Source organism: Suncus etruscus, chromosome 1 (genome assembly GCF_024139225.1).
Source record: "Suncus etruscus isolate mSunEtr1 chromosome 1, mSunEtr1.pri.cur, whole genome shotgun sequence".
Classification (NCBI taxonomy): Eukaryota; Metazoa; Chordata; class Mammalia; order Eulipotyphla; family Soricidae; genus Suncus; species Suncus etruscus.
Window position 1 is genome coordinate 132161305 of NC_064848.1, and position 27575 is coordinate 132188879.

The window sequence follows — 27575 nt, forward strand, 5'->3', positions numbered from 1 at the left end:
TCTTCCCTCCCCTCCCCTTCCCTTCCCTTCCTACCTCCCTCCCTTCCTTTCTTCTTCCCTCCCTCCCTCCCTCCATCTTTCCCTCCCTCCATCTTTCCCTCCCTCTCTCCTTCCCTTTCCACTCCCTTAATCCCTCCCCCACTTCCTCTTCTTTTTCTCCTTAATTAGCTTTCAGATTTTTAGTCTCTCCATAGCTCCAAAAATACTTTGGACTCATCATCATGTGAATTGCCACATTGTATAATAACCTATTTTCAAATGAGAGTGGAAGATTGCTAACTGCCAACTTTTCCCTTTCATTTATATTTTGAGGCCTAAGTTCTTAAGTAGAAACCTCTTTTGCATTTTGTCATATATATTCAACCCTTTTTCCTAGTCTTTGGTTGTAAATAGGACAAGTTAAGAAACAGCAGAACTGGAGATACAGTCCAGCAGGTTAAACCTGAGCATTACCTGGTGTGATACAAAATCAGAATATTGTAAAAAAAAATTTATATTCATTATTTTACCTTGTTTTTAACCAAGCATATTTCATCACACATGAATGTAAATTCTTCTTGAAATAATAAATATTTCTTTATAAATATAATCAACTATTTTTAAAAATATCACAAATATTGGCTAACTTTTATAAAATTGCATGAAGCAGATGACATCTTAATGCCCGACTGATTGTAACTCACAGAACAAAGGCCATACTGGTCATTTCTTAACTCAAGTTCCCCATTATTCCTACTTTGGTCAGTCTGTACACTATGAAAAATTCATATGCCTCATTTAAGTTCAAAGCTTTTTTCATGTTTTCCCTATCATTTTTATCATGAGTATAGTGATTCAAAATTATTTGAACTTTTGAACATATATTTTTGTAATTTACTGAGAAAGGAAATATCTGTGTACCTTAAGAAAATTCTGTATATGCTTCAGTTTATTGCAAAACAACCTTTTTAAATAGACTGAATAGTAATACCTAAAGGATATAGGATACCAGTTCAAAATCATTTATAGGGACTTTTCTTTGTTTGCTTGTTGAGACCTTAGCTCTATTTACAGAGATTCAAAAAGATCAGCATCCTGAGATTAAAAAGGCATGTGAATGAAACATTTAATTGGATACTGCAGTAGTTTGATTAAATATACAAAGAAAGTTAGCTGTGTGGATTAATTGAAAAAGCAGTGAAATCAGCTTCGGAGAAATGAACTTTCATTCCTCAATGAGTCCTAGATGAACTGATAGGCTAGTATTGACTATAATCCCAATGATTAAATATTTATGAGTCAGATCAGTTTACTAAAAATAATATTTAATACAATTTTAACTTGCTGACCTTTCTATCCTTGGAGTGAAGATTTTCTGAGCTTGGCTTCTATACAATTACTGGAAAAACTTAAAAATTTAAATAGATTTACCTCTCCCCTCACTAGCAAAAAAACGCAAACAAGGAATAGTACTAATAAAAATGACTAATTTTTTGAAGTAATTTATTTTACCAAATATCACGGCAATTTTCATGGCAATTTAATTAATGAAAAGCAGAGAATGGCTTAAGATTTTAGGATCTTAGGTGTGTTTAGTGTCAATATAACTCATTAGGAACAATTCAGGGACTTTTCATTCCTCTTCATAAAAATGTTTTGTAGATTGCATCTTAGAAATTAAATGACATCTAAGTTCTGTAGTGTTGTCTCATTCTTAGCTATTTGGAAGCAAATGTAAGTAGAGCCTTCAAGCTTTATCCCATCAATGTGAATGATAAGCATAAATTACACCAAAACTGAGAATTTAGTGCCTTTTTACATAGTTTGGTAACAATTTACCAAAAGACAATTCTAAGTTTTATATTACCTTCCAAGTTATTATTACAATTATTATTTTGGTTTTGGAGGCCACACCTACTATATTTGCCGGTGTATAAAATGATCCTTCAACCTATGAAAAACTTCCTAAAAGTCGGGAGTCATATTATATGCTGGTATAAGGCATGCTGATACTTGTTCCAGCTTCAGGGACGAGTGATCGCACCCCTCTTACTTTTAAGAAGTAACTTATTTTTAAGACTTAGGAAGTTTTTCTTTTTTCTTTTTTTTTTTAATTTTTTTTATTGAGAACAATGTGAATTACAAATCTTTCACAGTTGTATTTACATCATAGTGACAGTGAATTAGGACCATTCCCACCATTGCTATTGACCCCCCACCATAATTCCCAGTATGCTTCCCATACCTTCACCCTTAGGCTTAATGATTTTTGCTCCAATCAGTTCTATTTATGAAACTTTATAAGACATTTAGCAATTTGAAAATTTTCTTATTTATAATATCTTTATTTAAGATCTTGATTACAAATATGATTGTGATTAGGTTTCAGTCATGTAACCCCTTCACCAGTGCAACATTCCCACCACCAGGGTCCCAAATATCCCTCCACCCCACCCCACCCCACCCCCATCTGTACTCTAGACAGGCTTTCCAGTTCCCTCATTCATTCACATGGTTATGGTAGTTCTCAGTGTAGTTATTTCTATAACTGCACTCACCACTCTTTGTGGTGAGCTTCATGAAGTGAGCTGAAAGTTCCAGCCCTCCTCTCATTGTCTCAGCATTCGACCCAGCTATTCCACTTCTAGGGATATACCCTAGGAACACAAGAATACAATACAAAAACCCCTTCCTCACACCTATATTTATTGCAGAACTATTCACAATAGCCAGGCTCTGGAAACAACCAAGATGCCCTTCAATAGACAAATGGATAAAGAAAATGTGGTACATATACATAATGGAATATTATGCAGCCGTCAGGAGAGATGAAGTAATGAAATTTTCCTATACAATGATGTACATGGATTCTATCATGCTGAGTGAAATAAGTCAGAGGGAGAGAGAGATGCAGAATAGTCTCACTCATCTATGGGTTTTAAGAAAAATAAAAGACTTTTAGGAAGTTTTTCATGGGTTGCCTTTACGCCAGCAAATACAGTAGTGGTATTCAGAGATTACTTCTTTCTCTGTGCCCAGTGTTTACTCTTGGCTGAGTATGAAAGACCTATATGATTGTTTATATATACATATATATACATATACATATATACATATACACATACATATATGTACACATATGTATACATACATATGTATGAATATACATACATACATATATATGTTGATATGATGACCCAGGTGATTGTATGCAAGGTAAGCATCATACCTGCTTACCAACAGGTAAGTGGCTCCTCCATAAGTAATTATAAAGCCCTTATTTGTAACAGGTACTTTTGTAGGTATAAGAAACTTAGGCCTGATTAAACTAAGAAACTAAGCAAAATTTCTATATTCATGGAGCTTACTATAAAAATAAAGTGAACTAAAGAATTATCAGGAATGAATACATCATGTTCAGAAACCTATGATATTTTATCATATGTCTTAACAACCTTTTAGTTTTAATCTCTGTCATATACCATCCACATATTTTGTTAATATGGATCCTATTTCTTAATCCTATTGAAGAATTTAGATTATGAATGGACTATATTGAAAAGTAATACAATTATCAATAATGCCAAAAATTTTTTTTTCCAAATACAGCTAAACTTAATTCTTACCTCTTCAATATTTTTTAGCTTGAGATGAGCAATGCTTTCATGTTTAGTAAGAAGAATGCAATTCCAGGGAGACCACTCCATGGACTTGTCCCATCTGACCATGACCATTTCATTGATTTCAGTACAGGAGCTGAGAATTGACTGTGATGACCAGATGTTCTCTATCAGATACTGAATATCAGGTAGCTATATGTCAAAACAAATGTCAAAAACAATATATTCTAAATATTAAAATATCTCTAAGATAGTTATATTATTAAGTAGCAAATTATATTGAGTACCATTTTGAAATAGAAACAATTATTAATAAATTTACAGTGGCTGGTAGGTTTTTTGTATTTGGTTTTACTTTTGGTTTTGGTAGAATTTTCTTTTAAGCAAAACTCTACACTTACAGCCCCAGAGTCCTAAATGCTTCTTTCACTTAGAGGAAGTTATATATTCTTCTTTTTTTTTCAGCTTATATTTATATGTTATTGGGTATATTCAAAATATCTACTATCAGAATAAGTCATTTTATTCCCCTCTATAAATAATAAAATTAATATTTAATAAAGTTTTAGCTTTTGAGTTTTATCTAAAAGGCTGGTATTTTAGTCAAAAAGGAAAAAATAGAGGAAATAAGCTACTTGAAACTTTTTAAAATTGTGTGCACTCCATTATTTATTGCAGCACAATAGCCAAGATTTGGAACCAGCCTCGATGTCCAACAATAGATGAGTGGATCATGAAGATGTGGTATTTATACACAATGGAATACTACACAGCAGTTAGAAATGATACAATCATAGACTTTGCCTTATTAATGCTTTTTACCCTCAGTTCTTAACCGACCTCCTGCCCCAATAAGCCATCACCCAGCTCACAAGCGAATGGACACCCACCCAGCCCCACATCTCATTCCCCCAGAAAAAATCTACAGCTAATACCCCTGCTGACTCATGCTCTGTGGCTCTCCTTCTCACCACCCCCTCAAAAGTGGACTGTTGTTTGATACCAAACTCAGCTCCAGAAGGTTACCGAGTGCAAGAACTCTACCCGAGCCCTTTCTGCCACAAATCATTTCTCCATCTCAACAAGTCCAGGGTGTGCTCTGGATTCCACCCTCACAAGAAAAATTCAAAAGAAAATGGGAAAGCCTATAGTTCCTTTATAAGATTAAGACCTATATAATACTACCTCTTAACCTATTTATTACCAAATGTAAGGTAGTCTCCTGCATCAGTTTGTTCCCTTAATATTTTTAATTATTTTTATTTATTTTTTCCTTTATATATATGTGAGTATATACATATATAATATTATCTTGTTTTTGTTTTGTCTTCTTCCTTAACTTCACCTGTTTTGGTTCTGCTTAATACAAAAACCTACAAGAAAAAGTCTTGCCAAGGATAATAGCTCAGGTCAAATCAAAGCACAGAGATGATGGAGCCTGACACTCTCACCCTTAAATGCACCATTAATATAATATACCACCATTTCTTCTTGCAAAGGCATACTAAAAAGGGGGAAATTTTATGTATTGAAACAAGCTCTTATCTACTAGGAATAGAAACTCATATACTTTACAATACAGGGGCACACCCACCTTGAACATATTTCATGTGGTCCTAATTTAGACTCCATGTGATTAGACAGTGACCGTTCAACCCAGAACCCTAAATATCTCGGACATAGAACTGACACAGTTCTCCGCAATACTTCCAGGAACCCAACTCCCCCTGGGACATTATTAATACTGTTCTGACATAAACATGTGCCGGTTTTGATATGACATCCTCATAATGAGGAAATGGCAACAACTTGGACTAAGAGCAGGTTGTCTTACCTCACCTCCTAAAGATAAAATGAATTCAGAAGACATATCATTCTTTGATTGGTACAAAAGCTAACTTGAATATCTACAGAAGACTGACTCTAATAACCATGACTGGGCAGAATTTATCCTGGGGCCAATAAAAAAAGACCCTGGTCTAGGCCTTGGCCTATGATCTGTACAACCACCAAGATCTCTAATTCCAGAGGTATGACTGAGACAACTGCAACCAAGCAGATCTTCTAGAAACATAAAACTCTATCGTATGCTTCATCCTAGAATCGGGGAAAAAAACCAAGACCACCAATTACAGAGGACTGATTAAAACAACAATGATGGAACAGAACTCCTAGAACCATAAGAAAGGCTCCATCCTAGGCTCTATTCTTTGTCCTGTGAAAATATCAAGATCTCTAGCTACATAGGCAGGATTTTATCATCCACGATGGAGCAGAAAGTTCCAGACACCACCAAAGGACCAAAGGGAGAGTAGAAGAACATGTATGGAGCTTGTAGTTATTCCCATGACAGTATGCTTGAAGGGCAGAGAAACCCTGTATCTCTTAGGCCATGGGAATTCCCTTTCTAATTTCCCCCAATGTATACTATGCCTATGCAAGAAAAAAAAAAAAAAAGAGAGAGAAGCACAAATTAACTTTGGGAGGGGGGGTTGTTATTGTTGTTGTATGTTGCTTGTATTTTTTCCAGGGATTTTCTTTCTTTTTTTTTTCCCCCAAAATTGTGGTTATTGTGTGGTTGGTATCTTTATTGCTGTGGTGCTTTTCAAGTATTTTGTTTTATTTTTTAAATGTTTTTAGTACTATTGTTATGTTTCTTCCTTTTTCCCTTTCTTCTCTTAAATTGATATTTATAGCCTCTAGAAGGACTCCTCCCATTTTTTGCTTGTTTGATTTTTGCCCCATTTTATTTTTTTTTCTTTCCTTCAAACAGAACCACATAATTTGAGGATTGAACCCAGGTCAGCCATATACAAAGCAAATGCCCTACCAACTGTGCTATTGGTCCAGCCCATTTTTTAAAATTATATCTTTATTTAAGCACAATGATTACAAACATGTTTGTAGTTGGGTTTTAGTTATAAAAAAAAAAGAACATCCCCCTTCACCAATGCAACCTTTCTACCACCAATGTCTCCCAATTCCCTCCTCCCATCCCCTGTTCCGCCTCACAAATTGAGGGGAAATAATGGAGGGTTCCAAGACCAGACAGTCATATGAACATTAAAAATTAAAAAATGATCAGACTTAAACACCAAATCCAAAGTCAATGACAACAGAATCGACATCCAATCTAGAACATGTTAGACACAGAGGGGACCACTTATACTAGCAACCCGGTGGGTAGAGGAGAGGGATATGGGATGCATGCTGGGAACAGGGGTGGAGGGAGGACAACATTGATGGTGGGAATGCCCCTGATTCAATGTCACTATGTACCTAAAAAATTACTGTGAAAGATTTGTAATCCACTTTGGTCAAAATAAATTTAAAAAAAAAAGAAAAAATAGAGAAAATAAGCTACTTAAAACTTTTTTAAAATTTAAGGCATTTAGCGTTTTAGCTAAATTATTTGAAGTTTTTTTCTCTTGAACATTTGAACATATTATAAGGTTTGCATATATAAACTTAAAACTTTCCAAGAGGAAAGCTCTACAAAGTTAAGAATAAAAAGAAGAGAATCATTATTTCAAAGGAATGGGTAGGAAGAGAAGAATCTTGTGTATAAAAAATAAACCTACACTGTTTACCAAAGTGTAAATAATGATGGTCAATAACATCAGTGAGGAAGGTAGGGTGCTTCCTTGCATATGGTATCACATATGGTTCTAGAGTCCTAACAAATGTGATCCCTGAGCAGATTCAAGAGGTTCACACTATGGAGTGTGGTCCAAAAACAAAACAACAAAAACAGAAATTTATCAAAAAGTTTTTCAGAAACAGGTAATTCAGCATATTAATCTCAATTTGCATGATCTATTTCTTACTAAATGCTACAAAAATATAGACAGTGCTATAAAAGCTGCTCTGGAAAAAAAATCAATCAATAGAATTTAAAAGTTTAATGTTTCATATATTTCTACTAACATTTAAAATGGACTTGGATCCCATTGCTTTTAATTTAGTTGCATCAATTATATGAATAATTTCACAGCTATATTAAAGAGAATGAAGTAGCTAGTTGCATATAAATGTCAAGTGTTATGTATAATAAACCTCTAGGAAATTGACCATGTTTTAACCTGTCATTCTTAAAATCTCTACAAAAAGTGTATAAATTATGTATACCATTAGGTTACAAGTATCTGTATAAATTACACATAAAAATATTTATGACTATTCTCTCCAGTCTGGGAACTTCTCAGCAATGATATCTTTGACTATTACTTATTCATAGGGATTATATTTCTGGACCTCTGAAATGCTTATGATTCTTATATTGTTCCTCTTAAATCCATAGAGACGAGGGCCAGAAGGATTAATCCATGGTTAAAAGCTTGCCTCAAAGAGCAGGGAAAGGGCTGGAGTGATAGCACAGGGGGTAGGGCATTTGCTTTACACGCAGCAGACCCAGGTTTGATCCTGGGAGTAACCCGAGTACCCATAAGTGGAAAAAAGAAAAGAAAAAAGAGCAGGGGAGGGCCGGGAGAGATAGCACAGCGGTGTTTGCCTTGCAAGCAGCCAATCCAGGACCTAAGGTGGTTGGTTTGAATCCCGGTGTCCCATATGGTCCCCCGTGCCTTCCTGGAGCTATTTCTGAGCAGACAGCCAGGAGTAGCCCCTGAGCACCGCCGGGTGTGGCCCAAAAACCAAAAAAAAAAAAAAAAAAAAAAAGCAGGGGAGTGCAATTAATGTAGGGGAGGAACTACTGTGACAGTGATAGTTGAAAATAATTGCTCTTGACAAGAATCAAAACTAAAAGGAAATAAAGTGATAAGCATAATACCCTGTCAGTAATAATATTGCAAACCACAGTGACTAAAAGGATCAGATAAAGAGAGAGGGAAGAATATCTGCCCTAGAGGCGGGGTAGGGAGGTGGTAGGGAGGGCAGGGCAACCAGGAATATTGGAGGGAAATATGTATTGATGAAGGAATAGGTGTTGGAATATTATACAAATGCAACTTGATCATAAGCAACTTTGTGAGTAACTTTGTAACCTTCTCACAGTGATTCAATAAAAAATTATTAATTAAAAACTGAAAAAAGAAAAATAATAAAAATCAAACTTGCAGAATAAATTGCTCCTTTTTATTTTTTGTGATTTGGCTTTCTTTTTACTTTATATCCCAGCACTTCAAATTCATTTATTCATCTTATGCACAGTTTTACTAGTTCATAAGAAAGTTTAAGCATTGACGTTAATAATTCCAAAAATATTGCTGAACGATTCATCAAAATTATCCCTATTACAGAGGAATTACTGGACATTCATTTTGTTAATAATGCTAGACTACAGATCAGTTAAAGCAAGACAAGTGCTCAACCTGCTGTACTAACTCACTAGTTCCTTAAATGTTCTTAAAACTGGTAAGTCTTATGAAAGACTCAAATTTTTTTGGTTTCATATAGTAAGGAAACAACAAATAGTAAAGAAAACTGAGACCTGATCGGTTTTCAATATCAGAAGCATACTTTTCAACATGTGCCCAATCTAGTAGCACAGCTATAATTTGATCCCAAAGTGCCACCAAATGACTGCTCAATTCTGAAAAACCCCGAGTCTTCCTACTAAAACGCGTGTCCCTTCAATTTTACTCTATTCCTAGCAATGTTTGAAAAGAAGTAATGAAGTTCATTCTCCTGGATAATTCTCAAGTAATTGTGTTAATCAAGAACTTGCAAATAGGGGCCAGCGAGGTGGTGCTAGAGGCAAGGTGTCTGCCTTGCAAGCGCTAGCCAAGGAAGGACCGTGGTTTGATTCCTCAGCATCTCATATGGTCCCCCCAAGCCAGGGGCAATTTCTGAGCACTTAGCCAGGAGTAATCTATGAGCATCAAATGGGTGTGGCCCGAAAAACCAGAAAAAAAAAGGACTTGCAAATATAGAGCATATATTTATTTTCCTGGTAAGGAAAATAGAAGTTAAACCAGGATATAATAAACATACATTGCACATGGTAATAAATGCAGTGGCACACTGTGACGTTTCTTTAAGTACTGTAGATGTGATCTTTTGTTGTCTTCTGTTAAAGAATCTAAGAAGGTTCATCTTCCAATTTGACTTGATTCCCCACCTAACAGCTGCCTACGCTCAAACTTACCACACTATACATAAAGTCACTTATTCAAGGAAACTTTATCTAGCTTTCATTGCATTTAAAAAAAGTGTTTAGGGACTGGAGTGATAGTAGAGTGGAAAGGGCATTTGCATTGCACAAGGCCTACCCAGGTTTGATCCCCAGCATCCTATGTGGTGCCCTGGGCTTACCAGGAGTGATTTTTGAGAACAGAGCCAGGAGTAACTCCTGTATACAGCCAGTTGTGCAAAAAATTTTTAGTTCTTACATGGTACTCAACAATACTTCCCACCATAATACTGAATGTATTTACTATTTTTATTGCAATTCAGTTCTTTATACTTTACCATTGTGTGACCCTAATTACTGAATTCTTTCATCTTATGAAGTTTTATTCACCAGTACATACACACACCATAGCTCATTATTAAATGTCAAGACCATATTGCCATATAAAATTCAAGAGCACTTTTCCCATGCAAAAAAAAAAAATGTTCAAGTGCACTTCCAGCAGTCCGATCTCTGTGAAAACATCCCTCTTGACAGAGAGAAATTTTATTCAATGACTGTCAACTCCTACTGACCACCATACCTGCATCAGAAAAGCAATTTTAGAATCGTCATCATAACTGGCTTCTGAATAGTAGAGCCGTTTAAGTAAACATTTATACTTCAAAAATGATTCTCGTTTTAGACTCTCATTTTCAAGGTTAATGCATTTATGACATCGGTTTATGTGATGTGAAGTAGAAGATATAGGAAAGTCCGTGGAAGGCAAATAGAGGTGGCAACTGTTGCAAAAGTAAATCTTCTTATAAAATTGCATCGGTTCTGGTGGGACCTAAATGTTGAAGGGGAAAAGGAAGAAAAACTGAAAGATACAGTTTGTCCAAATACTAACTAACTACTAGAGATTAACAGCTAAAAATAAAGGGCAAAAGATCAGTTAACTTTTAAAGCAATTATTTTCCTCCTTTAAACACCTACTCTATATAAAAGTCAACTTTCAGAAATTATTCATTTACCATTTGAGAAAATTAAATTGATATTATTCAACCTTCAGATATATGTGGAAGAATCAACTAAAAATGTTGATAGTGACTGAGTTATAAATGGAATACATCACAAAGAACATGAAAAATCCATGCTGGTGGGATGTGGAGAGAAAGGAACTTCATTTACTGTTGGTGGGATGCCATCTAGTTCAGCCTCTATGGAAACCAATATGGAGAATCCTCAAAAACCTGGAAATTGAGCTCCCATAATATCCAGCTATACCACTTTTAGGGATATATTCTAGGAACTAAAAACACAATGCAGAATTGCCTTCTGCACATCTCTATATTCATTGCAGTGCTATTCACAATAGCCAGAATCTGAACACAACCCAGATGCCCACAACAGATGACTGGCTAAAGAAACTGTGGTACATAAGCACAATGGAATACATTTTATGTCAAGAAAAATGAAGTCATGAAATTTCCCTATACATGAATGGACATGGAAACTATTATGCTGAGTAAAATAAGTCAGAGGAAAAGAGATACACAGTCTCACTCATCTATGGGATTTAAGAAAAATAAGTCATCATAGTAATAACACCCAGAGACAATAGAAATGAGGGCTGGAAGGACCAATCACAATATGAAGCTTACCAGAAAGAGTGGTGAGTGCAGTAGAGAAATGACTTCACTAACTACTATCATGGGAATGGTAGTGAGTGAGCGAAGTATGTTGGACTGTGCATAGGCATCTTCATTAAGAGGGAATTCAGTAGGCCCACCAAATGTAATTTTCCTGGAGCAGAGAACTGATAAACCCAACAAATGTTTGATCAGGAGACCCATTGCTGATGTTTTGCTCCTATGTACATCACTGGCATATTTCTGAGATTAATGTCATGGTATCGACATTACATTCCCTTCATATTATTTGGCTTATGTCTCCCTTGTAAAATTACAGGCTGAAATATGGCCTCAAATTCTTTTGCCCAGAGAAATTTCAGTACCAAATTAACAAGACAAGTTTCTTCTGTCAACCCTATTTACATCTGAAAGCCAGTCAGTCAAGTTAACTCTGAGTCTCTGTAGATAATCGCCAGCTACAAAATTTACATTTCTTTGGCTTGGCTCTCTGCTAACACAAATAGCAGAAAGCAGCTTCAACTTTCTCACTGCTAGCCTGCAGATCAAAAAATATTCTATCTAGCAACCCTCTCCTTTTTGAGATGCTAACTTCCTACTTTCTAACTCAGGGCTTCTTAGATAGATCTTTTCCAACTGAGCCTAGCCAGTCACATTTGTTATGTAAATACCAACAGGCCTACTGTTAATGTTTCTGTTTCTCTCAAACCCCCTGCTTTTGTCAACATGGAAATACCCTTTCATGCCTAAGACTGTGATTTTACCCTATATATCAGGGGTCCTCAAACTTTTTAAACAGGGGGCCAATTCACTGTCCCTCAGACCATTGGAGGGTCTGACTATAGTAAAAACAAAACTTATGAACGAATTCTTATGCACACTGCATATATCTTATTTTGCAATGAAGAAACAAAACAAATACAATATGTGGCCAGCGGGCCATAGTTTGAGGACCACTGCTAGTATATATATACTCCCAGCATGGAGATTAAATTTTGTTACATGTTTGCCATGTGGGTCCCCATACAATCCATTTGTGTGGTCATATTTTCTTCAATATTATTCTGTCAACTGGTTAATGTTCATCCACTTTCCTGTCTTAGGGTATTTCCCCACTGGATTAGAATGCCTATCTCTAATACAGGCAGGGGGTGGGAGGAGGGACTTGGGAGACATTGGTGGTGGAAAGGTTGCACTGGTGAAGGTGGATGTTCTTTTTTTATAATTAAAACCCAACCACAAGCATGTTTGTAATCATGGTGCTTAAATAAAGAAATCATTTAAAAAAAAAAAACGGGCTATACTGAAAAGGGAAGTCAACAACTAGTTACTCCACACCCCCACTTATACCTGCCTTTTTGTATCTAACCCTTTTTGTCCTAAAGAAGAATTCGTATTGAAAAGGGAAGTCATCATTACCCTGCCCCCACCAACCTTGGTGGATGTCCCGCCCTTAGGAAGTCATCATTACCCCACACCACCAACCTCGGCAGATGTCCTGCCCTTAAGGAAGTCATCACTACCGCCCCCACCAATAACTCGTATTACCTTGGCGGATGTCCCACCCTTAAGGAAGTCGTCACTACCCCTTCCTCCTCCCCCTTCTTATGGTATATAAGAAAGAACAAAGAACGCCATGTGGTCTTTTGCCTCTGTCCTGTTATGGACACACATTTGACCCTGACCGACCAGAATAAAGAACCACTTGAGCTTTTGCCTGAGTAATTGTCTCTTCATTTCTCCGCGTTGGACTGCCGGACTTTTCATTGGCGAGCCAGCCAGGAGTCCTTGATATGCCCAGAGTGGAGTGGTGAACAGACGACTTGGTGGGTTCTAAGCAGTGTGCCCTGTGTTGTTGGTTGTAATTTAATGTGTGTTAAAAACTAGCAGTATATTGTGTGTTGTTAATTGTGATTTGATGTGTGTTAAAAATAGAAATAGGAAAATGGTTGTGTGATCGAGGGCTTGAGAGTCTCCACTCAATGTGGATTCCGGGTGAAATTAAGAGTTCCCTACTTGATGTGGAATCTGAGTAGTAGCAGACTTTGTGACTGAGGGTTCGAGTCCCCTACTCCACGAGGAATCCGAGTAGTAGCAAGCTGATGGGCTCTAGTGCTATAGGTCACGAACCTGGAGGTGCCCCAGGAGGTCGTTAAAAGCAGTGGGAAGACGTTCCTCGGCTGCTGGGAGAAGTTGTCTGCCTGTAATTTGTGGAGCTCAACCAGATTTGTTGTTATTGGCATTGCTGTCTGTCTTAGATTTATTGTTGGTATTTACAGTTGAGAATTAATCTGTGAATTTTACAGTTGTGCCTCTGAATGTTCCTTTGATTCCTCTCTGACTGCCTCCTTTATCAGGTCAGAAATTGTGTGTTAAGCCGGTTTTGTTATTATAGGGACATGGTGGAGGGTGACGGAGATTGTAAACTCCAATTTCTCAATGGCCATCGGGGATAAATTTTCCCTAGAGAATTTCTGGACTTTGCAATCACCCAACTTTCCTGCCATGTGTTAAGACCAGAAAGAAAATGGGGCTAACTGGCTGCTTTCTTTTTGAGCTAACTGGCCGCTTTTTTAGCTGAAAAAAAAAAAAGTGCTTTTTAAACTCTCCAGCCTGAAGGAATTCACTGTGCCCCAGGGCAATGGCTATTGTCCTCCCGGACTCACCTGGCTGAGAAATGTGGGTGTAGGCAAAGTTATCCCAGTGGGTCTTTTACATATCAAAGAAAAATTTAGCTAATGGTTTGGAAGTCAGGAAAAAAATTTTTTGAGCGTTTAAATTTCTAACTTAAAGGTTTCTTAAAATGAACAATTGGGAAAAAAAAGATGTTGTATATTATTGTGGTTGGCCTTTTTTAAACAATATTGTTAACTTTGTGAATGCATGTTATTGTTACAGTATCTCAATTCCATGTCGAATTTATCTCACCAAACTTAATGGTGGATTTTAAGGTGGCTTAATGTGAAAATCTTGATGGTATTAGGTTGTGAATACCTAAAGAAAAAGAAATCAATAAAATCTGGTCCTGCTAGATGCAAAAATATTTAGCAAAGTAATTCTAAACTGGCAGTAGACAATTTAAAGCTCTGTTCCTAGGGCCATAAATGTTAAGTTCTAGTCTGAGTTCAGTGCTCGTGGCGGTTTTTAGCAGCAAAACCACTCCTGAAGGATGAGTGGAGAAGTTAAAAAAAAAAAAAGAAGAGAAGAAGGAGCCAGAAGATAGGGCATTTGCTTTGCATGCAGAAAAAGTGGCTGAATACAAAAAGTATAAGGATGTGCAAAAGAAATTAAAAATGTGTACTAGGAAAAATCTGTATAATCAAACTAAATGCTTATTACTGATATGCCTTTAGGTTAACATAAAAGAAGTGTAAATGTTTTTAAGCAAGGACCAGAGCAAAAGGCAGACAGTCCTGGTTTTCCTAACATATGGCGGTCCCCCCCCCCCCCCCAATGTGAATGCTTTCTGAGCTTATAATGTTTTCTCTCCCCTTCTACTTCCCTAGCAGCTCGGCTGGCCACCATCGCTGCCCTACAAAGCCAAGTCTGGAAGGGACTCAGATAGGCATATGAACCCAGAGAACTGATGGTACCTCACCCCTTCAAGCCGGGAGACCAGGTCCTGGTGAGAGACACCGTTCGCAGGCACTAGAGACTAGGTGGAAAGGACCTTATGTCGTCCTTCTGATCACCCCGACTGCTGTTAAGGTGGACGGCATTGCTTCCTGGGTTCACGCCGCCCATCAAAAACCTGTCCCTGCTGATCTCAACCATGATGAGTGGAAAGTGGAGTGCACTGAGACTCTCAAGATTAGGGTCTGGGTGCACACTCCAGCCTTGATACACTCACTGACTCTGACAATGCTCCTCCTGGCACTTGCTGAGAGAGGACTCGATCCGGCTGTACACTCAGATAAGCTGGTAAAAAGACTATATGGAAACCCCTGTGACTGCGGGGGTGGGCTATCAACTCAACAGTAGGCTTATGTACACTTGATCAGTAGACTGTGGAACTAGAACTGCTTACCTCCAGTCCCCTATTTCTTCCCATGTAGTGGGGAAGCTGGAATGGGTGTGTAAAGCAAAACCTCAGCCTTTGCCTCCCTCTTCGGGGGGTGGGGGGAATGCCCTGCTGGATGTGTGGAGCTTGATCAAGTTCACTCCCAGTGCTATAGGGAGTATTGAGAGTGAACCAAAAATAACAAGGCATATCTTGTAAGCTTACTGAGCTTACAAGGGAAGCATGGGAGGGGAATGGACAGTTAATAGCCATAAGTCCCCCTATGGAGCCGTGAGTTGCATGGCCCAAGTGGGAGACTTGGTCTGATGGCCCCTAAAGGTGCCTGTTCACATCTAGGATGGGGGGGGGGGTCAATAGACCAGGAAAGAGAGAAGGAGGTCATAGATTGGGCTACAAAGGAAGTGGAGACCCTAATGCCTAAGTGGCCCCAAATGCCTGCTGAAAAGTTAGATCCGAATACTCAAAACATCCTAGAAGAAACTCAAACTTCTTAATTTGTTTGAAGATGGGGGAAAATTGGCCTCTGGCTGTTCCTGTCCGACTAGGTGATCTAACATTTGCTTCTTTTAGTTATACTTATGTCAAACCCTTTAAGGTAGTCCCTTTTAGCTTTGAATCTTCTGATTGCTATTCGCATAATGGCACCAAATCTGTAGATCTGGGTCAGGTAAGAGCTGCTCAGTACTCGGAAATCCTACCTGCCTCCCCCACCCGAGCCCAGGGTGTTTACCTCTGGGATGGGTATGGATATGTGGGGGAAATTTGGCTTACTCTCTTTTACCCCAAAACAGGACTGGAATTTGTGCCCCAGTATTAGTACTTCCCAACATTGACATCATTCCAGGGACAGAGCCCATCCCTCTGCCTATCATAGATCTCTTAGGCGGCACTCGTCAATCTCAGTGAGCCGTGGTGTTCCTGCCCCTACTGGTAGGGGTCGGGGTAGCAGGTGGATTGGCGACTGGGGAAGCAGGGCTAGCAATATCAATAGACAGGTATGACAGACTCTCACAACAGTTAATTTCAGATGTGAAGACGGTATATAAATCTATTAGTGATCTGCAGGACCAGCTCGACTCCATGGCTGAAGTGGTATTACAAAACAGGCGAGGATTAGATTTAAACTTGGCAGAGAAAGGAGGGCTTTGCGTGGCCTTGCAAGAAAAATGTTGTTTTTATACTAACAAATCGGGAATAGTGCGGGACAGAATCAGACACCATCAAGAGGAGCTGGCCAAAAGAAGAAAGGAGCTATTAGATGGTCCCTTATGGTCTTTATGGGGTGGGATTCTCCCCTACCTAATACCCCTTCTGGGGCCCCTTTTGGGCCTCTTACTTCTGATAGCCATCAGGCCATGCATAATCAATTGCCTCACTACATTCATTCGGGCTCAGGTTGGGGAAGTCAAGCTCATGGTATTACGCCAACAGTACCAAGAATTAGCTCATGCAGGCAATTCTGACCAAGAATATCAGGATATGGAGGCCCCCTATCACACTGGCTTCTAGGATTAGAAGCCTTACTACAAGAAGTGGGGATTGAAAAGGGAAGTCAACAACTAGTTACACCGCCCCCTACTTATACCTGCCTTTTTGTATCTAACCCTTTTTGTCCTAAAGAGGAACTTGTATCACCATAGTGGATGTCATGCCCTTATAAGGAACTCATATTATCTTAACGAATGTTATAACCTTATAAGGAAGTCATCCCTACCCCCCTCTTCCTCCTCCCCTTCCTATGATATATATGGATTAACAAAGAAAGCCAAGTGGTCCTTTGCCTCTGTTCGGTTTTGAATGAGCATTGGACCCTGGCTGGCCAGAATAAAGAACCCACTTGAGCTTTTGCCTGAGTGACTGTCTCTTTATTTCTCCATGTCAGAGCAGCATCTGGACTAGCGAGCCTTACAGGACCAATAGCACAGCTGGTGGGACATTTCCCTTGTACATGGCTGATCTGGGTTCAATCCTCAATATTCCATATGGTCCCTGAGCCCCTGAGCCTGCCTGGAGGAATATCCAAGTGCAAAGGCAGGAGTAACCCCAGAATGCTGCTGGGTATATCCCCAAAACATATTTATCAAAAAGCTCGATAAGTGTTCTGAGTTATTTTAAGAATGTAAGTGCATTATTCTATGCTACATTAGTTACTCTTAAACAGGAAATAGCCATTTTCTAATATAAATAAAACCCCTCTCTGCTAGATATGGTCTTATAATGTTCAAAACAGAAGATCTGCTATGAGTGCAGGTAAAATTATAGAGAAAGGTAACTCTCATACATTGCTTGTATGAATACCAATTTGTATAGATGCCAGAAAAACAGTATAGAAGTTTTTAAAATTTAAAAACAGATAAGCTACATAATGTAACTATTCCATATGTAGGTATTTAGCTGAAGAATATAAGAAAACTAATTTGAAAATATATATTTACCACTTAAGTCACTGCAGCATTATTTACAGCAACCAAGATGTAGAATGAATCTAATTGCCCAATAATAAATGAGTTAGTGTATGTATGTATGTATGAATGTATGTATGTGTGTATGTATGAATTGTACTAAGGTGAGTATGTCTAGGCAAGATAGTCGCTGGGGAAAAAAATGACTGTTGACATGCAGTGATGGAAGAGGCTGTGGGCCATGCTGGCATTCGGACTTTAAAGCAACATTTTGAACTAAATTGAGGTGAATGTGCCAAAACAAGTGCATGACCACTCCATGTTGCTCTGTGGCTATCCATTTCTTCTAGACAAGGCGCCCCATGACAACATACAAAAATCACCAAAACACTATACAAAACAATTTAGAACTCCACTACACCTACTGAATGAAGATTGTAGTTCAGAAGACTCAAACTAATATCAACATGATTGTTGCTTCTAAATCAGGAATTTAGAGAGAAAATGTTAAGGCTGTTCAAAGAACTCAAATCAGCCAAGTAACTGATAGCCCATAAGACGCAAGAGGGTGTGAGAGTTGAAATGAGAAAAGTACAAGCAGAAATATATGAACTGAAAATTTGGTAAAATGAAAAACTTACTGGAAAGCCTCACCAACAGAGTAACAGCTGCTGAGAAAAGAATCAGTGAGCTAGATGCTGAGCTACATAACAGCTCCATTAAACAGAAGAAATTGAAAAAGGAGTCTTAAAATAAACAAATGGAAGGTGGAAAATACCATTAAAGAAAGTTAACAGACAAGAATAGAACTCTGGGGCCCGGAGAGATAGCACAGCGGCGTTTGCCTTGCAAGCAGCCGATTCAGGACCAAAGGTGGTTGGTTCGAATCCTGGTGTCCCATATGGTCCCCCGTGCCTGCCAGGAGCTATTTCTGAGCAGACAGCCAGGAGTAATCCTTGAGCACCGCCAGGTGTGGCCCAAAAACCAAAAAAAAAAAAAAAAAAAAATAGAACTCTGGGATAAACTCAATAGAATAGGAATCATTGGGGTCCCAGAGTGCCAGGAAAAAAACACTATAAAGAAACATCAGTGAAAGACATGATAGTTGAGAAACGCTCAGAGCTGAATAATGCTTACACCCACGTTCTAGAAGCTCAAAGATACAAAAAGGATACAATAAAAGAACCCCAAGGCAAGTCCAAGTCACAATGATAAAAACCCTGAAGATAGAATACTGAAAGCAGCAAGATCAGAAAGGGAATTACATACAAAGCATCCTTAATATTTACGTCAGATATCACAAGCAGCCTTCCAGGCCTGAAAGAAGTGGTGGAATATAGGGGGGGAAATGCCTTGTTATAAATACTTCACCCATCCAGAATCTCATTCAAGTTTGAAAGAACACAAAGCTTCATTGATAAACAGCTCAGGAACTTTACAGACTCAAAGAAAACCTTAAAAGTAGTAGTGAATGGTCTACTTTAAGGAAAGATAACCACAAAATCATCAAATTTATATAAAAAGATGACCAAAAATCCCATGATAATTATCTCTCAAATTCAATGGACTAAATATACATGTTAAGAGACACAAAGGGCAATATGAATCAAAAAATTGAATGCAACATTTTGCTGCCTGCAAGAAACACATTTGAATAAATAGCAAATAAACTCAAAGTCAAAGGTGGAAGACAATCTTTGAAGTAAACAACTCCATTAAAAAAAGCTGGGTTGGGGAGCTGGAGCAGTGGTGCAAGCCATAGGGCATCTGCCTTGTGTGCACTAGCCTAAAATGATCGTGGTTCGATTCCCCTGGTGTCCTATATGGTCCTCCAAGTCAGATGCAATTTCTGAATGCATAGCCAGGAGTAACCCCTGAGCCTTACTGGATGTAACCTAAAAGCAAAAACAAAACAAAACAAGACTGGGTTGGGCCAGAGTAATAGCATAGCAAAGAGGGCATTTGTCTTGCACACAGTTAACCAAGGTTTGATCTCTGAAATCCCATATAGTCCTCTGAGCCTGCCAGGAATTAGTTCTGAGCACAGAGCCAGGAGTAACTTCTGAACATCACTAGGTGTGGCCCCAACACTAAGAAAAAATGTCTTGATGACAATAGTACAATTAGAGTACAAAGACTTCAGACTTTAAAAGATTATGAAGTCATCTTCTCTGGTAGACAGCCTGAGAGTCAGTAAGGGGATTATGGCTGACAGAAGGAAGTTTTGTTTAGCTTTGCTCCAATTGTGTGGTGTCATCTGGGATCAAACGACAATGACTCAGTTACCAACAAAGCTGCCTAGGACCCGCAAACATTACCAGGACCCTATTGAGTTGTTTAAGTTGTCGGATTGAAGAATACACAGGAACTTTCTTGTCTGGCTAGAGAGTAACAGCCCTAAGGAGGAGGACCCCCTGAAGATCCAGCAGACTCAGCTCCCAGGACAAGGACAGAATATAGATCATCCTGATGCTCCTGCTGATGGCAGTGACTGCAAGAGAACCAGCAAGAATGAACACCCAATTTACTTGTACTCTTACCCAGACTGTGGATGGAGGGGTTATGGATAAACTGTCATCTCAGGTATCCCTCCCCTAAGCTTTGATTTATGTGATTTATTTGGAGTTTCTGAATATGCTTCACAAGATCTCTCACTACTGGGGTATAAGAATTAAGAATAGTGGGCACAACCTCATGAATGCAGAGCCCAAGATAAGTTGCCCTTAAGAACATTCTTATTTGGGCCCGGAGAGATAGCACAGCGGCGTTTGCCTTGCAAGCAGCCAATCCAGGACAAAAGGTGGTTGGTTCGAATCCCGGTGTCCCATATGGTCCCCTGTGCCTGCCAGGAGCTATTTCTGAGCAGACTGCCAGGAGTAACCCCTGAGCACCGCCGGGTGTGACCCAAAAAAAAAAAAAAAAAAAAAAGAACATTCTTATTTTATGCATGTTCAGAAGAGAATCCCCTGAAATGTTGGGGAGAAGCAGACTTTCACTGCAAGGTATACACATGTGTCAGAGAGTACACCTGGCAGCAAATACTCAATTTTCAGGGGTACACATACTGACCTAAGGCTGGAGGTCTTAGGTAGAGTTTGGGAGTGCTGTTAACTAGAACTGTAGGGCCTTTTGAGTGAGCTGTGCCGACTTACTCCATGTAGGGAAACATCAGTTAAGGCAAATAAGTAGGAGAAGGGAGACAGCCTTCAAGACTGCCTAAGGTTCCAGTTGAAGTCCCACCATCAAGAATGGAAGAGAGCCTTGTATCAGCTTCTGCAGAAATTGCCAAAGATAGTTGATTGTGCATATATCTAGAGCACTCCTTAACAGAAGTGGCCCTGCAGAAGAGAGAAGTTAGGACTATGGTTCTTTTCTTTGGAGGTGGGTAGGTCAAGTTCTGTTCTGTTTATTCAAGGCACAAGGTGAGGTACTTATACTCAATTTCTTGACAGATTGTAAGGTTAATTTACCCAAAAAGGCATAGGGTAAATTGTTCCAGGCATATTTCTGACACAGGTTAGTTTTACTTTTTTCCTTTTATAAAATATTTATTTAAGCACCATAAGTACAAGCATGATTGTAGTTAGGTTTCAGACATAAACAGAATACCTGCCTTCAGCAGTCCAACCTCCCAACCAACAATGCCCCTCCCCCACGCTGCCTGTAATGGAGACAGGCATTCTACTTCTCTCATTCATTAACATTATCATGCTAGTTATTAGTGTAGTTATTTTCCTAACAGAATGCTGTTACTCTTTGTCACTCTTTTTGGTGAGCTTCAGATTGTGAACCATTCCTTGCAGCCCTTAACTCTATTGTCTCTGGGCCTTATTACAGTAATGGCTTTAATTTTTCTTAAAACCCATAGATAAGTGAGATATTCTGTGTCTCTCTCCCTCTGACTTGTTTCACTCAGAAAAATAGATTCTATGTAATCCATGTATAGGAAAATTTCATGACTTCATTTCTCCTGATGCCTGCATAATATTCCATTGTGTACATGTACCACAGTTTCTTTGGCCCTTTCTCTTTTGAAGGGCATCTTGGTTATTTCCAGAGTCTGGCTATTGGTAAATAGTGCTGCAATGAATATAGGTGTAAGAAAGGTATTTTTTTGAATTGTTATTTTTGTGTTCTTAGGATATAGCCCTAGGAGTGGTATAGCTGGATAATATATAGTGATGGCTAACATTTTTGAGCCTGAGTGCCCAAACTGCCACACAAAAACAAATAATTTCCTCAAACTGCCAGCACGTTAATTAAACATTAATAACAAGATTTTACTATCTAAAATCTTTATAAATTTTATAAATTTATTAATAGCGGACCTTCCCACATGCCAGCTTCAAGGCCTTCATGTGCCACAGCTGGCATGCATGCCATAGATTTGCCATCGCTGAAATAGGAGCTCAATTTCCAGTTTTTTGAGAATTATCCATATTGTTCTCTATAAAGGCTGGACTAAACGGCATTCCAACAGCAGTGAATAGGCGTTCCTTTCTCTCCACATAAACCAGCACTGCTTGTTCTCATTCATTGTGATATGCACCAGTCTCCGTGGTATAAGATGGTACCTCATAGTTGTTTTAATATGCATCTCCTTGATGATTAGTGATGTGGAACATTTTTTCGTGTGTCTTTTGGCCATTTGTATTTCTTCTTTGAGGAAGTATCTGTTCATTTCTTCTCCTCAATTTGATGGAGTTAGATGTGTTTTTCTTGTAAAGTTCTGTCAGTGTCTTGTATATTTTGTATATTAGTCCCTTATCTGATGGGCATTGGGTGAATAGTCTCTCTCATTCTGTGGGTATCTTGTATCCTAGGCACTATTTTCTTTGAGGTGCAGAAGCTTCTCAGTTTAATATTCCCATGTGTTTATCTCTGCTTCTACTTATTTGGAGAGTGTTGTTTTCTCCTTGAATATGCCTTTAGTCTCAAAATCATGAAGTGTTTTACCTATGTGTTGTTCTATATACCTTGTGATTTCAGGCCTGATATCTAGATCTTTAATCCACTTGGATTTTACCTTTGTTCATGAGGGTGTTTGTTTTTTTGCAAGTGAATAACCAATTGTGCCAAAACCAAGGAAAGAGGCTTTCCTTGCTTTACTTTGGATTTCTTGCCCCTTTATCAAAAATTAATTGATTGTATGTCTGGGGAACATTCTCTGAATACTCAACTCTAGTCCACTGACCTGAGAGACTGTTGTTATTCCAATACCATGCTGCTTTAATTGCTTTGTAATACAGTTTAAAATTGTGGAAAGTAATGTCTCCCATATTCCTTTCCCCAAGAATTGTTTTAGCTATTCATGGGTGTTTATTGCTCCAATAAACATTCTTCTTTGAAGAATGTCATAGGTATATTTAGATGGATTCCATTAATTCTGTACAATGCTTTAGGGAGTATTGCCACTTTAATTATGTTAATCCTGCCAGTCTATGATCAGGGTATGTGTCTCCATTTCCCTTTGTCCTCTTTTATTTCTTGAAGCAATAGTCTGGAGTTTTCTTTGTATAAGAAGGCCATTGATTTTTGCATGTTAATTTTGTAGCCTGCCACTTTGCTATATGAATCTATTATTTTTAAAAGATTTTTGACTGAGTCTTTAGGGTTTTCTAAGTATAATATCATGCCATATGCAAACAGTGAGAACTTGACTTCTTCCTTTCCTATCTGGATGCCCTTGATATATTTTTCTTGCCTAATCGCTATACCAAGTACTTCCAGTACTCTGTTGAACAGGAGTGGTGAGAGAAGGCAGACTTGTCTTGTACCAGATTATAGAAGAAAGGCTTTTACCTTATCTCCATTGATGATAATATTTGCCACTGGCTTGTGGTATATGGCCTTGACTATAATGAGAAAAGTTCCTTTCATTCCCATCTTGATGAGAGTTTTTTTTAATCAAGTATGGGTGTTGGACCTTATAGAATGCTTTCCTGCATCAATTGATATAATCATATGGTTTTTATTTTTCTTGTTGTTGATACTGTGTATTATGTTGATTTATTTATGGATGTTAAAGCATTCTTGCATTCTTGGGATGAAACCTATTTGATCGTGGTAAATGACTTTCTTAGTGAGGGATTGGCTCCTATATGCCAGAATTTTGTTGAGAATCTTTGCATCTGTGTTCATCAGGAATATTGGTCTATAATTTTTTAATTTTGGCAGCATTTCTGTTTAGTTTTGGTATCAAGGTGATGTTGGCTTCATAAAAACTATTTGGAAGTGTTCCCATTTTTTCAATTTCATGAAAGAACCTGTCAAAGATTGGTAGTAGTTCCTCTTGAAATGTTTGAAAGAATTTATCTGGGCCTGGGCTTTTGTTTTTGGAAAGACATTTGATTACCATTTTAATTTCCTCAATAATAATGGGGGTGTTTAGATATGCTACATCATCCTGAATCAACCATGGTAAGTTATCTATTTCTTGCAGGTTCTCATGTTTTGTGGCATAGAGTTTCTCAAAGTAGTCTCTGATTACCCTTTGAATCTCTGTAATATCTGTAGTGACCTCCCCCTTTTATTTTCTTTTTTTGGGGGGTCACACCTGGCAGTGCTCAGGGGCCACTCCTGGCAGGCTCGGGGACCATATGGGATGCCGGGATTTGAACCACCATCCTTCTGTATGCTAGGCAAATCCCTTACCTCCATGCTAACTCTCCACCCTACCTTTTCATTTCTAATATGAGTTATCAAGGTACTCTCTCTCCCTTTCTTTATGAGTTTTTCCAGTGGTTTTTGAATCTTGTTTATTATTCAAAGAACCAACTTTTTGCTTTTGTTGACTGGTCAAATTGTTTTTTGAATTTCCATTTCATTGATTTCAGCACTAAGCTTTATTATTTCCTTCTATCTACCTATTTTTAGTTCATTTTGTTGATCATTTTTTCATTTTATAAGCTTCATTAAGGTATTCAGGTAGGCCCCTTCTTTCTTCCTGATGTGTGCTTGCAAATCTATCAATTTTCCTATCAGTACAGCTTTTGCTCTGTCCCTTAGATTCTGATAACATGTGTCTTCATTGTCATTTGTTTCCAGAAATGTTTTGATTTCCTCTTTGATTTCATCTCTGACCCACTGGCTATTTATTAGTAGGCTGTTTAATTTCTAGGTGTTAAAGTTCTTCTTCTGTGTCCCTTTGTATTTCATGTCTAATTTCAGAGCCTTGTGATCTGCACAATTTCTATCCTCTTGATTTTATGGAGGCATGCTTTATATGCCAGCATATGGTCTATCCTGGAGAATGATCCATGTACATTGGAGAAAAATGAGTATCCAGGTTTTTAGGGATGTAGTGCATATATATATGCATATATATGGTATATTACATATATATGTATATATATGTGTGTATATATATATATATACACACTAGGCCACTTTTTTCCATTTCTCTTTTCAGAGATACTATATTTTGTTGGGTTTCAGTCTGGTTGACATATCAAGTGGTAACAGGACAGTGTTGAGGTCTCCCACAATTATTATGTTACTATTGATATCTTCTTTCACATTTGTCAACAATTGTATTAAATATTTTGCTGGTCTCTCATTGGGTGTGTATATGTTTAGTAGTGTGATTTCTTCCTGTTTTATATATCCTTTGATTAGTACAAAATTTCATCTTTGTCCTTTACAACTTTTCTGAGTCTAAAGTTTGTGTCATCTGATATTAATATGGCCACTTCAACTTCTTTAAAGGTGTTGTTTGCTTGTGTGATTTTCCTCCAGCCTTTGATTTTGAGTCTATGTTTGTTCTTACTCTTCAGTGTGTGTCTTGTAGGCAGCAACAGGTTGGATTCAGCTTGATGATCCACTGTGTATCTTTATACATGCATTAACTCCATTGACACTGAGAGAGATATTTGTCATAGTATTTAGTGCCATCTTGGTGTTGAAGTTTGGTGTATCTTTTTGTCAGTCTTGTCTTAAAATATACCTTTCAATTTTTCTTTTAAGGCTGATTTTGAATCTGTAACATGTTTGAGCTGTTGTTTATCCATTAAACTATGTATCCTTCCTTCAAACCTGAATGTGAGTCTGGCTGGGTGCAGTATTCTAGACAAAGCATTCATTTAGTTGAGTTTTGTCACTATATCGCACCTCTGTCTTCTGGCTTTGAGGGTTTCTTGTGACAGGACTGCTTAAGGATGCTCCTTTGAATGTAATTTCCTTTATTGATCTTGCTGCTTTCAGTATTCTATCCTAATCTGTGGGAGTCATCATTGTGACTATGATATGTCTTGGGGTGCTTTTCTTCAGGTTTCTTCTGGCTGGTACTCTTCTGGCATGCAAGATTTGGTTGCATGCAGTCCTTATCTATGTAAGTTCCTCTGAAATGACGTCCTTGATTCTTCCTGGGGATTTTCTTCCTGGGTCTCTGGGACTCCAGTGATTCTTATGTTGTTTCTGTTGAATTTATCTAAGACTTCTATTTTCATATTTTCACATTCTTTGAGTACTTTTTCCATTGATCATTTTCTTTAAGGCTCTTTTCCAATATCTTGTTGTATGGAGTTGTTATACATATCATTTTCCAGTTAACTGATTCTATCCTCAGCTGTTGTTCCTCTGTTTGAGAGACTTTCCATAGATTTTTCCATTTCATCTATTTAGTTTTTCAGACCTGTTATTTCAGTTTGGAGTTTTATGATTCCTATCTTCATATCCTCTTGATTCTTGTTTTTGTTCTGTTCAACTTGATCTATACATTCTTTGAGTTCTATGAACATCCTCCATATTTCTTCTCTAAACTCCTTATCTGAGAGACTAACTAGGTGGTTGGCCATTTGGGGTTCTATCTGATAAGACTCCCTTGACAACCAAAGGCTCTTTAACAAACAAAGTTTGAATCGGAGTATCCCTTGACAACAGAAGTTTGAATAGAGTATCCCTTGACAGCCAGGGCTTGAATCAGAGTATCTCTAGACAACCAAAATTGAGCCAGAAAAAAATCAGTGATTAAGTAAGACAGTTTTATAATGAAATGATTGTACTGTTAATGCTTGAGGTTTCTTTTTTTATTTTGTTTTGTTGGGGGGAGGGGAACACCCAGTGATGCTCAGGGGTTACTCCTAGCTATCCCTCAGAAATTGCTCCTGGCTTGGGGGACCATATGAGACACCAGGGGATTGAACCACAGTTTGTCCTAGGTTAGTGCATGCAAGGCAGACACCCTACCACTTGTGCCACCGCTCCAGCCCCAATACTTAATATTTCTATATAAACTGCTTGAAGATTTGATTCAGAGTCCTTGGCAAGACTCCTCTGGTTTGGATGAGACTTGGACCTCAACTAGCTGAATAAACTCCCTTTTGCACTTTGCATTATCCCAGGTGGTCTTTGACTCTCAGCACAAACTTGAGTGGTCAACTCTGACCCTTACAAAGGTATCTAGCCATATACCAGGTTGTCTACCTGGAAAGGACATGAGGAAGAAGTTTTAAGGTACCCTAGAAAACAGTCAATCATTTTAAAGTTCATAAGAAGCTAGAACCTCCCTATTTCCCCTCCCTATATAATCTGATTTGTGACATTGGACATGATTGTCTCCTCTGGGTAGATGACTCTGACTGGTCATTATGGGGCTATGGCCAATGGAATTAGCATTTAGGCCAATTGTTTTTCTTTAATTTTTTTAGGCCAATTGTTTAGCTTAAAATAATGTTATACTCATTAACATTGCCATTGTATTCGTTAATGTAGTTATTTCTCTAACTGCACTCACCACTCTTTGTGGTGAACTTCATATCATGAGCTGGTGCTTCTGGCCCTCATCTCTATTGTCTATGGGCATTATTGCAGGAATGTCTTTTATTTTTCTTA

At 38.1% G+C, this 27575-nt stretch overlaps 1 protein-coding gene across 1 annotated transcript in view; it reads right to left on the bottom strand.

Moving 5' to 3' along the window:
• IQUB (IQ motif and ubiquitin domain containing) overlaps window positions 1–27575 on the bottom strand; it is a 70834-nt gene that overhangs the window by 993 nt on the left and 42266 nt on the right. Inside the window, exons 10-11 of the mRNA XM_049779376.1 lie at window positions 10271–10519; window positions 3606–3791 (exon numbers count right to left, since the gene is read on the bottom strand). Coding sequence (XP_049635333.1) covers window positions 3606–3791; window positions 10271–10519 — 435 coding nt within the window. The remainder of the gene's footprint in view (window positions 1–3605; window positions 3792–10270; window positions 10520–27575) is intronic.